Source organism: Pollicipes pollicipes, unplaced genomic scaffold (genome assembly GCF_011947565.3).
Source record: "Pollicipes pollicipes isolate AB1234 unplaced genomic scaffold, Ppol_2.1 Scaffold_3087;HRSCAF=3621_pilon_pilon_pilon, whole genome shotgun sequence".
Taxonomy (NCBI): Eukaryota; Metazoa; Arthropoda; class Thecostraca; order Pollicipedomorpha; family Pollicipedidae; genus Pollicipes; species Pollicipes pollicipes.
Window position 1 is genome coordinate 13,786,026 of NW_023596225.1, and position 15,501 is coordinate 13,801,526.

Sequence of the window (15,501 nt, forward strand, 5' to 3'; positions counted from 1 at the left end):
ACATGGTTCATATTTTATATTAGTATCACATTATATTAGTATCACATCATATTAGTATCACATGGTTCATAGTGACGCTCTGTCAAAATTCAACCATTGTGGTTCTCGGTAACAGGCCCCTATCACCCACTGGGCCAATCTCGAACGTTATTTTATGCGCGCCAGCTGAGGTGCCACGGCGGTTGACGGCGGCGATCACGACTGCTGGGTACGAGCGTTGTGCTGTTGCAAGGCCTTGGCAATGTAATTTGGACTAGGAAATAATTTAAAGAATTGATACTCCTATTATGTCTTGACCGTGGTGCGATGGCACTACCCAACGCTATTTTTGAGCGAAATTGGTCCTGAGGCTTAACTTAAGGATGTTTTTAAAGTACCCCCAAAGGGGACACTCTCTTTGAAATGTTAACATTGCGTCATTGGGAGATAAACTTTCCGGCTGCCGCGCCACGCTAACTTTTCTCAGCACTCTGCTCCCGTGGGAGTTGTTGGTTGCCACGGTCATTAATAGGGAAGGCTCTTTTCCGGAAGATGGAAAGGCCTGGGCTGTTTTGAACGGCTCCAAAACGTTAGGTAGAACGTGAGTTCCACAACATGAGTTGTTTGGAAGTAAGCTTCGAAGGAACATAACACGAGATTCGGAACTGGTGACCGCGTTCAAAAATGACGAGCAGTTGTCGCGGCGGTCGCTCGCACTTGCCGCTGTTACAGCATGAAGAATGGATGCTAAACGGACAGAGGTCTAGACGAGCTTTGGATGGATAAAACACCGCACATTGTCGTCAAATTAGTTGACACAGATTAGTGAACACACTTTTATATAACGAGAACTCTCCTCTTGGCTAGCGTTTCCTGGATGCAATAGCTAGTGGTTAACGAATTGATACTAAATTTGAAACACCTTTGAACGCCCTCTAGGCGTTTGCTTTGAAACGCCCACAACGAACCGCGGGCAGCGCCCGGATAGCAGACGTGCAAGCTAGAATGTATAATCCGGGTCACGCCACGTGTTAGTGATGTTGAAAGTCACTGACCGGTTTGACTGGCAAGTCCCGAACGCTCTGGACAAAACCGCCAGTGGACCGTTCTCCCAGCGAAACCTCGGAGTAACAGGAAAGATAGGGTTTTGGACACCGTAAGCGCTCCGCCCGGGTGTGTTTGCAAATAATGCCAATCATACAACAAAATTTATTCACGTAACACGGTTATGGTTGGCTTCTACTCATAGCGATAAAAAGTCCGTTCCTTTCACACTTCTTGTTCAATAAGGAGCCCAACGGATCTGATTTTTTGAAACGTTGCACTTCACACGGCGTAACTAGGGGGAGACAGAAGGGCTGGAGCATAGCTCTCACGAAGTCGTCATTATTGAGCCACGAAACGTTGACAGTGGTGGTGTTTTCGGCGCCAACGGGGCCACGCTCCTGCGCGCAGCCAGGCAAGCGGGAACCGCTTGCGAAAGCTAATTACAAGATAATGACGACACGTCCAAGCGTCTTCTTCTCCCCAGGACTTGTCACACTCACGTCTCGCGAAACGATGTGGTTTATTGAACCTTCAACCAAAGCTACACTTTCTAAAAACTACTACAGGGTCGAGTCCCGACTCGGCACTCGACTCAAACATGATAATGTCACGTGGAAGCTAAGATTACGGTATGTACACCTCGGCCATATTGACACGCCCACACCACAGCGGTTACATAGATACGGCGCAGGCCCTTGATGAGTCTTCGCAGTTCCAGCGAGCACCGTCCTCCTCGCTGCCTCACCCAATCGGCTCCGTCCGTTTGCACGTGGCGCGGACTCGGGCCGTCCGGCCGGGCGGAGTAGAGTCACGCTTACCCACACAGCCGGCTGGGTCACGCCTCCACACAGCCGGCCGGGTCACGCCTCTCCACAGCCGACCGGGTCACGCCTCTCCACAGCCGACCGGGTCACGCCTCTCCACAGCCGACCGGGTCACGCCTCCACAGAGCCGGCCGGGTCACGCCTCCACAGAGCCGGCCGGGTCACGCCTCTACACTGCCGAGTGTCACGTCTGCCCACGGCCGGCCGGGTCACGCCTCCGCACAACCGGTGAGTCACGTCTGCCCATAGCCGGCCGGGTCACGCTTGCCCACAGCCGGCCGGGTCACGCCTCTCCACAGCCGGTCGGGTCACGCCTCCACAGCCCAGTGAGTCACGCCCGCCCAGAGCAGGCCGGCTCACGCCTCTCCACATTTGGCTGGGTCACGCCTCTCCACAGTTGGCTGGGTCACGCCTCTCCACAGCTGCGGACCCCGTCGTCCGTCTGCAGTGGCCCGGTCCTGCCGGTCCCGGCCGCCTCAGTCGCTGCGGTGGCTGATGCGCGAGCTGTCGGCGTGCCATTTGGGGCTGCGCGGATCCGTGAGCGGCACGTCCGACGGCTGCACGTGCACCGGACGGAAGCGGCGCACCGGCTGCGCGTGGTGGACGGCTTCGCGCCGGGCGCGCGCCACCTCCTCCTCCTCGGCTAGCTGCTGCTGCCGCTGCCTCTGCCGTGCGGCCAACACAACGCCCCCGTCAGCGACGGCGTCGGCTGCCCCGGAAGCACACGGCGTAGGACACACGCGGACTTCTCAGCCAGAGCAGGTCTTACGGAAAGATCTTGTGAATTAAAAACGAGCTGCACCACACACGAGGCAGGTGGGGTGGAGTCAAAAACACTTCCGCGAGTGGCCCCATCTAACGGGCGTGGTGTGAAGCAAGCTATGGAAGTAAGTTCAGTAAGCTAAGTTCGTCCGCGGCAGCCGTGAAAGGGCCTGCAGTTTCTTTTTTGGTGTGGACGGTCCGCTGGTGGAAGTAATGCTACATATCATTCTCGCCTGTCCAAGTTTTGACATTAAGAGCGTTGTCCATAGTCGCTTTAATAGTGGAAATGTGTGTTAGGATGTGGTGCCGGAGTGGTTTGGTCTGCAGCCCTTCTGCGCCAGCAACTATGGCCCGGCGCCGTCTAACATATCCAGGCGCGTTTCCCCACCTCGGCATGTGTGATAGCCGCGCCGTCTCTTCCCCGATCACCTATCTGCCATCCGTTCCTCCGCTGACACCATCCCCCGACCGCCTGCCTCCGGCTCACCTCCTCCAGGGCGGCCTGCAGCTCGGCCTCACGCTGCTTCTGGCGCTCCTCGAAGCTTTGTCGGCGCGTCGAGCGGCGCTCGGTGTGCAGCTGCGGCGGGCGTGGCGCCGTCGGACCGCGCGCCGCCGACCGCGGCCGGAACGGCTCGCGGCTGGTGACCGTACACGGTTGGGCGCGGAACTCGTGCGCCGTGCGCAGCTGCGCCGCCTCCTCCTCCAGCTGGCGGCGCGGCGCGAGAGCCGGCGTTAGATGGCCGCCGTCGGACACGTACGCGTCCCACAGGGCAGATAGAGGCCGAGACAAGACCGATACAAACACGACACGTCATCTGGAGACAGGCGACGGACGGACGGACGGACGGAGGCAGCCGCGTCGGCGCAACATGCCCTGTCACGTTTCAGCTTCCCTGTTCACATCCGTTACATGTGCAGATACCCCGCCAGTTCTCAGCCAGCGAGACGCATCACTTCACTCCCGCACACAACGAGTTCAATGGACTTACCTGTTGATGGTACGCACTAGGTAAATTGCGCGAACATTAAGACAAAAATATTTGCCAGAAATCTGATCGAAGGCTTGCTGGAATGCTTTTGGTTCGAATGCTCGCTGTCGCTAAGCGTCGTTTGTAGTGATTGTCCTGACCCCACCGCGCCAGTACACCAGTTCTAGTTCCAGTTCAGTGGGCTATACTGAATACCGACTTTTGCGGAACGGCTTGAGCGTGGAACGAAACGCCAAGACACGGGCATTCACCCTGTTCATTAACAGGAAAAGCCTGGGTTCGTTATTGACGTTGGAGAACGCAATAACCGTCGGTCGCACAACTTCATAAACCACATTTACCCGAAATGGCGAGCGATGACATTCAAGTTCAGTGCCAGCGCCCTTCTCTCGTTTCAGAGACATTAACGAGACAATACTGGCAATATCCTCGTTGGACGATCTCATCACAGCCAGCCGTGACCGCCTGCCGACAGAGAGGGGGTGACGACAGCACACCGCCACACGGGGACGCGCGGCCCCGGCCACGCACCTTCTTCTGGCGACGGGCGGCGGCGGCGGCCGTCAGTTGCTCGCCGGGCAGCTGGAACGGCTGCGGCAGGGTGGCGGCCGCCGCGCGCCGCTCGGGCACGCCATGCGGCGACGGCGGCGGCAGCAGCTGGGCGCGGAACTCGCGCTGGCGGCGCTCCTCCTCCAGCACCTGCGCAGCAGCGCAGCCAGACGCGTCAGAACGACGGCCGACCGGGACGGCAGCCTGTCATCACACCCTTCTGCGTGACCGACTGTGCGGCCACGGCGGCAAGCCAACGACGAAGCGCAAATAAGCTAAGGGGCCGACGCGCCCCCAATCCACATAGATTGTAAAACAGCCACTTCAACGTGCGTGTCAAGCGGCAGAACACAACCGCGACACGCCACCTTTGATGAAGCTCACAAAATAGCCTGGTTGTCAAGCTGGCGTCGTTCGCCACGAGCTCAGCCGCCGAGGCAGACTGCGTCAACCGACCCACCTGCTGTATTTTGCGCTCCTTCTCCTGCTGTCGCTGTTTGTCGCGAGCCTCGAAGCTGAAGGGCGTCGGCTGCGTGGACTTGTGCTCCACTTTCGGGATGAACGGCACGCCCGAGGCCAGGATGGGGTTGGCGCGGATCACACCATCGGACTGCTTCGCCTCCTGAGGGGCAGATGGGAGATGATGCAGCTCAGCTCTGACACATGGCTGACACCGGCGCTGCGCCCGGTTGGCTCGTTAGGACGGTGTGAGCAGTGACACCCATGAGCGGCAACGACACGGCATCCATAGCCAGTTCTGCAGCTGGGCTCGGTTCACAACGCGGAGCAGGCGGTATTGATTAGAAACAGCAGCGACAAAGGACCCAGCACCTCCTGTAGCCGCACTTAATTTCTGGGTCGCATCATAAGCCACGCATGGGAGCAGCAGCGACACGGTGGGCATCATCAGCCCGGGACTGCCCACCCAGCTGAAGCAGAGTCAGCAGTCGTGTCTGTGAACAGCAGCCACACGGCCTCCAGCACCAGCCCCGGAGCTGTGCTCGGCTACCGAGGCAATGCCATCAGCAGCGATACAGCGTGCAGCACCAGCTCCGCAGCAGCGGCGGCACCGAGGCGCCGAGGCCTCGTCACCAGCGTCGCGTGCGATCAGCGGCAGCGCGCGCACATCGCCCGTCACAAAGCGCTGGCCCGTGCAGCCGAGCCGCCGGCCGGGGCGCCCCCGGAATCCCGGACTCACCACCACCTGGCGGTGGCGCTCGGCCAGACACTGCTTCAGCTGCAGCGACGGCGACGGAAGCGACTGCGCCTGCGCGGCACAATGCGGCTGGTTAGCTCCGCCGCTGATTACAACGGTGCCGAGTGACGGACCACGGCAGCTGATGTGGTCCTTTTGGGTCCAGACATCAGATACTTCACATAAACCACTACGGGGAGCCATGCTAGCAGGATGGGAGCTAAGGTCTTGCCTACATCAGTGTTATACAAACCCAAATGCGGGACAGCTTAAAGTGCATGTTATTTGCCATGTAAACCCAGCACAGTCAGGGCCTTCATAGTCAGGGCTATGATAACATGTTGCATGAAGGAAATCCTGTATGTCAGTTAGCAAAGATCGAAAGAGACGCTTAGCAACAATGGGCATTCGAACAACGTGGCTGATGAGATAGCGGAGTAATATGCAGGCAGGGCTCAGCAACAGTTAGCAGCAGCACCCAGTAGCACAAGCAGTAGCACTAGCAGTATCACACAGAACGAGAAAATAGCGTTCCTTTAGCGGAACATCATAAGCACAGCCAACGGGATCCGGCAAATCATGCCAAAGATTATAGTGAACAATGTTACACGCATCAAAGCAACCAGTCAAAACCAACTCAGGAAAACAACCAGCAAATGAAACTGTCGAAAGAGCGCAGAAATATAACGATGCAACGGAATTTTCACATGTTATCAAAGATTTCCGCTTGGAAGCTCCATGTTAACTCGCATCGTGATTAAGAGCTTTCGTGTAACAAAGCGCGTTTTGGGTTAAATAACTTTCCCCTGGAGTGTTCAAGGTGCGTAATCACTGCACGGATAGAACCCAATTATCCTTTGGAGACGGAGCACTACTGAAGTTCCGAAACATCACCGCCGTTGAAAACCGTTAGGAGTTATTTTTTTGTTATAACATGTATCCTCATCATCATATATTATGACAGTATACATTATTCATGGTATAGAAGTTTATATTATTTCTTAGTTTTAAAGTAACCAAGAGTTTTGACACATCCAGGTCACCGATCACGCCAGATCCTCACCGTCGGCTTCACCGCCACCTGGGTCAGCTGGAACGGCTCGACAGTGGTGGCCGGTCGCACCAGCTTGGCCGGCACGCCCACCGGCTGCTCCAGCACGCGCCGGTTCACCGGGCGCGCGCGCACCTGCTGCCTGCAACACGAGGAGCGACGCTGCACCACTGTACGCCGACACGGGTACGGCGCTGGACCGGGCCGTGCGCAGCCTCAACAGCGCCGGGCGCCACACTGTACTGCCGAGGGCCGTCAAACGGCCACGTGTGGCGACGTTTTGACGTCCTATTGCTAGGCGTGTGGTGTTTTGGGTGCTAATACACGTTTCGTCAGTCACGATCTGCCAGATGGATGCACAATTGTCTGAGAGACACGTAAATAGCCCGAAATGTGTGCCATTTTCAACAGGCTCTATCCCTCGCATTCTACAAGATTGTAAACTCTCCTCGAAGAAAGTTTTAAAAAATATACAAGCCAACCAACCAACTAGCACAAGCGCTACGACAGAGGCCTGAGATTTATCGGCGTTGAACGTTAACAGCGTCATTTAGCCAGGGCGATCCCTGCCGGCAGTTCTTTATAACCCGCATCGCACTCCACAGGCCACTTACTGTCGGCACAGCTCCAGCTCGGCCTCCTCCAGCTGCTCCCGGCTGGGCACGTTCAGGGAGCGCGTGCGGGAGCGAGTCATCAGCGCCGGCGTGTGGCCGACGGTCACGTGCCGCGAGCCGGCCTCGGCGGTGCTGGCGGTGCCAGCCGGCCGCTCACCTGTGGCGGCGCAGTGGTCAGCGCCGCTACCGTCGCCACACACGCGCTCAGAGCCGGCCGGCAACGCAGCCTATGCCAACGAATCGCGCTGCCCCCCACAGCTCACGTGGCTCGCAGCCCATCACAGAAACCGAAGCACAGGCAAAGGTGACTCCAAAACGCTGTTGACTCGCATGGCCAAAGGGCGGCCACCTTCTGCCACAAGCGCTATCAGTAGATATGAAAGCACGGATCCACATGAATAGCACCACTGCATCGACCGTGTGACGTCATTGGAAGCGTGCGCGTAGCATCTTCCCATGTGCGTACAGCTGCACCCACCAGCAGGACGCGTGTGGAACCGCGGCGGCGTCTTCCTGTAGAAGCCCTCCACCATCTGGGCCATGGACTTGAACTCGGTGGTGGACCGCGTGGCGGGGCCACCAGTCTGCCGCTCGTCATGCAGGTGGAAGGGCTGTGGCTCGGTGACGGGACGCAGCAGCGCCTGTCGCGCGCGCACCGGCTGCCGGCGGACGGACGGCGCACACACGGTCAGGCGCGCTGCTCACCCGGGCCCGCACCTCCGCGCACACCCCCGGCACCGCGCGGAGCCGGCGGTCCCCGCGCGCGGTGTACAGCATCGCGCTCGCCAGTCTGAGGCCGCGTGCACGTGGCAGGGCTGGCGGTGTCAGCGGGGCGCCGCGCCAGTGAGGCCACTGCGCAGCGGCAGCACTGACGCACCATGTCATGCGAGGGTCCGTGACACAACAGCGAAGCGGTGGTGATCCGCATCGGCCAGGGAGAGATCGCGCCAGGAGCAGGTCTTTACGCAGTGCATGCTGAGGCCGTGCTAATGGCCGACCGGACCCGGGTTTTGAGTTCGAGGTGGTCACACACCAGGTGGTGGCACGCGTCACCGGGTCGAAGTTACGCTTCGGACCGCAACGCAGCACTTCGCTGGATGATACATCGTAAGAACGAATGGACACCCGCAGGCCGTGCCCAAATCATGTGCTCAGCTTCGATGTAAGGCACAGGCTGTGAATGTAGCGATATATACAGCTGTAACATGACTTCGCAAGGCCGGATGTGCAAGGGTTCAATAGCTGAGCCAACAATGCAACGTTAAGCCGTTCTACTGTACACAGTGGCGTCACCTATCTCTTGGGCTCGGCTGAGCCGTTCCACTGTACACAGTGGCGTCACCTATCTCTTGGGCTCGGCTGAGCCGTTCCACTGTACACAGCGACATCACCTGTCTCTTGGCCTCCGCGGCCTTCTTCTTGTAGTCAGCCATCTGTTTGCGTAGTGTGTCGAGCCGCGCCTGCTGCTGCTGCTCAACGGCCTGCTCGGCGGCGGCCCGTGCGGCCGCGCGCAGCTGGAGCCCGCGCCTGGCGCCAAACACGCCAGTCAGGGCAGCTCACAAGTCAGCCGAGGGGTCAGGACAGGCAGTGGCACCAAGGACGGGCGGCAATGGCACCGAACGGGCAGTGGGGGATCGTGATAGGCGGCGGAGCGATCACAGGACAGTGGCAGCTCCCAACGGGCAGCGGGAGTTCATGGGTAGCGGTAGCTCATGACAACCACTGGCAGCTCACGGCAGGCAGTGGGAGTTGAAGGCAGTGGTAGCTCATGACAAACACTGGCAGCCCACAACATGCAGCGGAGTTAATGGGTAGCGGTAGTTCATAACAGTCACTGGCGGTTCACGACATACAATGGAAGCCCACGGCAGGCAGTGGAAGCGCACGGCAGGCAGCGGAAGGGTACGGCAGGCGGTGGAAGCGCGCGGCAGGTGGGAGCTCAAAGCAGGCGGGAGACAGCTCAAAACGAGAACGGAGGATGTCAGGATAGGCCACGACGGCAGGGAGGATGTGTGGACAGGTCACGACGGGCAGGTCAGGAAAGGTACCCAGAACGGCCCACGATGGGCACTGAGAGCACGCAGTTATCTGGGTTTATAGGCTCTTCAACCACAATGGTCATTTTGCGCCAGCGAAACAGCATAGGGCAGTGAAGATATCGAGGAGCCATGACGGACACCGGGGAGGTAAGGACAGCTCACAACGGGCGGGGGGAGGTTGGTACAGGTCACGCCACGCGACAGAAGGGTCAGGATATCTCTCAAACAGAAAACATGTCCCAACAAGACAGGGCCAAAGCAGGCGAGGTTCACATGGTTAATCCAGGGACGGCTTGTGACAGGGAATGAGGATACTCAGGTCCGGTAGACAAATATAAAAGAGTATAAAGTTTTACACGTGCGATTCTCAATAATTCGCATGTGGGGCGAGCAATGCTAACTGACAATGACCCTGAAAACACACAACAATCAGAGAAAACATTCTGCACCCAGCCCCACATACGTGTGAAAGCGCCAACGAGAAAAAATCCGGCCGTTCATGCGTCGCGTAGCCTTGCACGAACACCGGCTGAGGCGGTGGCGGTTCGACCGCGGGCCGGGGCGGCACTCACCGCAGCACGTTCGGCGTCTCGGCCACGACCAGCTTGGACAGGCCTGTGGCGGCCCGGGCCGCATCGTTCTGACTCATGCTCCGACGGCGGCCGCCGCTGGAGGGCGTGCGCCGGGCCGTCGGGCCGCCGCCGGCAGACGGCGTGCGCCGCGCCGGTTGCGGGCGGGCGGCCGTGGGCACCCGGGCCGCGTCGTTCTGGCTCATGCTCCGACGGCGGCCGCCGCTGGAGGGCATGCGCCGGGCCGTCGGGCCGCCGCCGGCAGACGGCGTGCGCCGCGCCGGTTGCGGGCGGGCGGCCGTGGGCAGCCGGGCCGCGTCGTTCTGGCTCATGCTGCGACGACGGCCGCCGCTGGAGGGCGTGCGCCGCGCCGCCGGTCCGCCGGCAGAGCGCGCGCGCTGCTCCGCCTGCTGCGGGCTGGCGGCCGGGCGGCACCGCCGAGCCGCCGCCGCCGGGGTTGGCCGACGCGGCGGCAGCGGCGGCGCGGCGCTGCCAGCCGACACAGAGCGGCGCCGGCCGCTGGTTGCTGGCGACTCCTGCTGGCGGCGTGCGGCCAGCCGCGGCGAGGCGCGGCTCGGGCCGGCGCCGCCCCGCGACGGCGTCGGGATGCCCGAGCGGCCAACGGCCGAGGGCACCGACGCGTCTCTGGTGTCCGGCCGGCCACGGGCGGCGCCGCTCGGCGGCGTGGCCGGCACAGACTCCGAGCGTGACTGGCGGCCAGGAAGGCAGCCGGTCACCGTCAGGCCGTGGGCCGATAATGCACAACTGTCCCCCGCCGTGGGTGGCATTGGAGTGAAGCAACCAACCAAGCGACGGCCTCGCCATGTCTGACTCCTGAGGCATGCACGCGATGTTTTACACCGTAGGTGAAAATAATGTGACGTCCATATCCACGGATGTCTGCGCCAAATGCTGAGAACTGCCCCTCTTTTATCGGTCTTTTAACATATGGAAATTAAAAGGAGGCAGCATTCACGTTATTATTATCTTTCCCTTCCCACGTCAGGTTGTAAAAAACTGCATGGTCGCTGGCAGATAATCCAGCACTCCACCCCGCGGCCAGCGTGCGCCGCCGCCGCCGCCACTCACCTGCTTAGCGCACGGCTCTCCCTGCGAACCGAGGGCGTTGGCGCGCTTCAGTGGCGGCCGGGAGCGCGGGACGCCATCTCGCGGCGAGTTGGTGACGTCACGCAGTCCGGCCGGCCGCATCGGCGACTGCGTGCTCATCAGGTTCTTCGGCGCTGCGTCGGCATCAGGACACCGGTCAAACGGGTATAGCGGGCCTGACAATCCCTCAAGCCACCAAAGCTTATTGATGAACTACGGGAGTTTGGAAGCCGACACCGCGGCGTAAATGGCGCCAACTCAAAACATCGTCCGAGGAGATTCAAGTAGCTGAAAAATTAAATTAGCATAGTTATGGAACACTCTGGGATGGTCCGCACAGGTTGACGGATAGAAACGGTACAACAAACAACAGAGGCCAAAGGATGAATTATAACTCAATCGCGAAGCATCTCGCCATAACCTGTGTGACAGTAGGTAACCATGCAGCTTACGTGAGCAGCATTCACATAGGCCGATGTCTTACACGCACCAGGGTGGTTACACGTCAAAACTTATACAAAACTCCCACTTACAACTTTCATTGTGTGACACCCCACAAATTTATCCATTATCCCTTACAAGCCAAAACTACCAGAGAAGCTTATATACCACCTTTTCTGTGCTGACAAAATATTCCAAACGTCTCCCTGACAATACTCGTAAACTTAACGACTGCTGCGGATAGAATTTGCAGGACAATTACACGCGCAGACGCCAAAATTGCAGGGCGAGAAATTCCACGCCTCACGTGTCTGCGCAGCACACCTCACTGTGACTGTGTAACCACAATCTTTGAATTGAAGTAGCTTAGGGAGGAGCCTTCTACCGTCCAAGGGTAAAACCCCATATGTTCATTCCTGGCCATCTTGCGTCTTTTATGTCATCAGATTCGTCTTCTCATGCTGCGTTCGGATATTTAAACCAATAGTTGAAATTTTCACAAACTTGTAGCTAAAAGAAAGGGCTGAAAATTCGTAAAAATTTCAATTGATTGTTTGAATGACCGAAGTCAGCATACGCAGACGAATCAGACGACATAAAAAACGCAAATCAGGCAAAAATTAAAATATGGGGTTTGACCTTTGCACGGCAGCCTTACTTTGTTGGGCGAGATCAGTAATTTTTTAACGTTTCAGTGTGTTTCAATTGTCAGCGCGCGTAATGCTTTTGACCTTCGAACATTGCCCTTAGTCTGGCGGTGGTGGCTTGTAACGTTTTGTTCGCAGCAGCCGAGCCATCCGGGAGCTCGGAGCTCACATTAGCGACGCAGAGGTATAGACGAGGAAGTCCAGCCAATATATGTCCTGTCGGGTAAAACTTGTGTTCCTACTACCAAGCAGTCCTGACACGCAACGCGCGTCGCGCAGAAATGTCCGAGCCAGACGTGTCGCGTCAAAGCTTTGCAGTGTCAACATTCTGTTCGCAACGGTTTAAAGAAACCATGAGTCGTGGGCGCTGTCAACGGCTCTTTTCTCTTGTAAGAATTAGCACCACGAACACATGTTGCCATGTTGGAGCATAACTCGTACAAGTGGAAGCATCGAAGTTACTTCTTATGCCTAACAATACCTCGTTGAGCTTTATAGCATGTGCACAACGACAATGATTACTTACTCGCTCCCAGAGCAGCCTCAGCACGTAGAGAGCGAACCTGGCATGCCCTTCACGTCACCTGTGCGACTTCGCGATCAAAGGCCGCACCGATTGCAACGATAGTGACACCAGGATGACTTTTTGATGACTTTCCCTGAATGTTAGATTACTTTGCTAAGTGCGCAGTCGGACCCGCACACGACAGCGGGGTCGTACATATGAGCAGCAACAAAAAATAACTGATTTATGCTCACCTGGAAACGCTTCTGATAGTGGCATGGTTGCTTGGTCCACATCATAATCATTCTTTCTAAGTTGTAGGCTCTTAAATTATCACCTAATCAACTTGATGTTTATACACAGCAGCAAATAACTTTTGAGTTAAAAGAACTGCGCCGGATTACAGGATAAAATCAGAGCTTGTCCTGGCAGCCTCTGAGATCTAGGCCATTCACATAACATCAAGAACAGGTTATATATAACTTTTGACGTCCCCCAGTAACAATTCTTCTCCTCTGGTGTCTCCTAAAGTTGATGTGCCCTTCTTACTCCCATGGCCGCCTCATGTCGCCCGACGTATGCCAATGGAAACATGTCATTTTCACAACCAATTACACTAAGATTTCTTTGGCTCTGATATTACCCATTGTCAGTATTGTTTCACTTTGTGATGACATTGCAGTGACTTTCTTTTATTGGGAGTGCGGCGGCGCGCACGCGTGCAAGTGCGACGTGACGTCTGCGCCCCAGCTTCCCTCAGAAAAAATGAGTCCCTCCAAACTTTGTGTCCACTTGCATCCTATGACTTATCTTTCTGATGGATTTAATGGCGAATTGGTGATGTTCACAATGGCACAATGATTACAGCATTAGTTCACAACTGCACCATCATACACAATTTTTCCTCAATGATTTTCATTCCAAGACAAATCCTACATTAAAGCATTCTCTGGTAGTATCGGTGTGACAGGGTTATTGTCTAAGTCAGATCTGTGATTAGCCTGCATTCCCATTTTACAATGGCCCCTGGAATGGCCCTGGCTTCAGCAGAGGACAGGCCAGAACCCATCTGACCTGGCCAGAGTTCAGCTACCTTTGATGCCGCAGCATTTCCAACTTCTGTGGGAATCACCATGCTGGATACAAAGCTATTAGGGCATGCTCTCAATGTACACAAGCTTTCTATATTGTGACAATGTGTGTGACTCAATAGCACATCAAGCTTCAAGTACAGCTCACCAATGTGAAGTTGCTCAATATCTTGGCCTTCATCACAATTGAACATGAAAACAAACAAGCAACAAATAAAATCAAGTTAGGTGGCATGCCTTTCAATGAAATACACATGGCATAAGAGTGCCAAACTTACCTGCCTGGCTCTTTCCCTGCATAATTGGTTGAATGGGCTTTTCTTTTGCGAGATGTTCATTGTTCCATACATTGTCGGCATTGGTGTGGACTTCAGCCTCATGGTCCACCTCTGAGACATCCGAAAACCATCAATTGGCACACAAATGAAAAAATCAGCAGCTGAAATGGTCATTTTCATTGCTATCCATCAAACTAACTGGATGCAGATATGATGCATTTGCGTATGTGTGAATCCTGCAGCACGGAAGTGGTTACATCTGTACATTCCACACAGATGGGAAATGTCACTCATGAACATTGTGTTAGCCTCATGACGATGGATTATCACACACTAAATTAATTGTAACATTTGCCTGCAGAAAAATGGGATGTTATTGCAAAATGCCAGTTTGCAACCAAACTGACACTGCCTTATCAGCCTTTACTGTCCCAGCAGCTCAGCAACAGAATAGGTCTAATGTGGCCCTGCCACCAACTTCAAACCCACCAAAGTATGAATCCACATCAGCGTTCTCGAATTCTTCTTCATTGAAATTGGTGAAATCACAAAACATAGGCGCGTTGAATTCCAAGTTCATTGTGAGACGTTAACTTGTTCTTGCTCCTTTTTGGTCTTGTTCTTGGCTTGATTTCTCCCCTCAGCGGATGGATGCTTCTCTTAGAGGTCTTATTCACTTATCATGCACCAAAAGACATGCGTGAGGTACACACAGTCTATAAACCGCGGATTTCGAGCAACACGACAGTGCCCCACCACCGGTCAAATTTCAAATGGAACGGGTGACCAGTTGACGACGACGTTACCAATCTCTCCCCCCTACCTTTTGTTGTAGTCAGCTGGCTAAAGATAAAGCTGGTACCAAGCAGCTATTTTTGGGAAAGCTTGTTTTAACGGTATTTCTGTTCCCTTTTTGATTGCTCTCGTGAACTCCTCTTTCTAACTATGATAAGTTTTCCAAGTTTGAAAATTTTTTAAAAAGATACTCCATTTGAACCAACCTTTATATTTGTGACGTCAGAAACAGCTGTGAAAGGAACCCAGTAAGTCATCGAGCAAATTTAGTACGAATTTTACTAAGAGGGGATGCTGTTTAGCACCGAATCGTAATAAAACAGGCGGAGTTTAGCACGGATCAATACTAAACATCCCAGCCCGGACACCCAAGGCTCAACGGAGGGAATCATGAGCGTAGGAACAAGGGGGGGGGGGGGAGCAGGAGGGCCATGCGCTCCCGCTTTTCAAGGTGGGGGGGGGGGCAGCAATGTTAACTGCCCCCCCCCCTCCACTTTTCAGATTAAGGTTGCATTTGGCTTATTTTTGCACACTACATTTAACATGCATGCCGACCCACCTAGTTCACCAGCCGTCTCCCTTAAGACGCGTCATCTTTTTCGTTTACTCATTGGCCATCGCTTAGTGTTACAGCCGCAAGGCCGACGCCGCATGGCCCGGAGACTGCAGCGCCGGGCGTTGCGGCTGTTATTGCTATGACTTGCAAGCGCGCATGTTCAAGACCATATTACGTAGTTTTCTCATCAGTAATCCGCTCTGACAGGATCTTGAGCATTTTAAGACTAACATGGGTTAGCCACGTTAATACAAACTAGGAACCCCATTTCATCCACAATCTACGGTCAGGGAGAACTCAATATCTCTGAAGAATACGGAAAAACACGGAACTGGGGTCGATGTAGCAACTATCGGACTACCTGCGGTAATCATGGATGATGTTGCGTCAATGAGGGTTACTATGCTGATCCGGGGCCAGCTGCGCGGGTGAAAAGGCCTCCCGTGTCAGGGAGGGGAACAAT

The 15,501-nt window shown here is 55.6% G+C and overlaps 1 protein-coding gene across 1 annotated transcript; it reads right to left on the reverse strand.

The window, feature by feature from the left end:
- Window positions 1-1,529: 1,529 nt before the first annotated feature.
- On the reverse strand, window positions 1,530-14,453 carry LOC119089399 (targeting protein for Xklp2 homolog). Its single transcript, XM_037212065.1, has 13 exons — window positions 14,177-14,453; window positions 13,688-13,798; window positions 10,708-10,859; window positions 10,216-10,328; window positions 9,622-9,717; window positions 8,402-8,537; window positions 7,489-7,669; window positions 7,011-7,167; window positions 6,409-6,538; window positions 4,611-4,772; window positions 4,133-4,300; window positions 3,100-3,318; window positions 1,530-2,515 (listed from the first exon to the last, which is right to left on the reverse strand). Exons 1-13 carry the CDS (start codon window positions 14,265-14,267, stop codon window positions 2,327-2,329), a joined length of 1,905 nt encoding a protein of 634 aa, XP_037067960.1. The 5' UTR covers window positions 14,268-14,453; the 3' UTR covers window positions 1,530-2,326.
- Window positions 14,454-15,501: the final 1,048 nt, after the last annotated feature.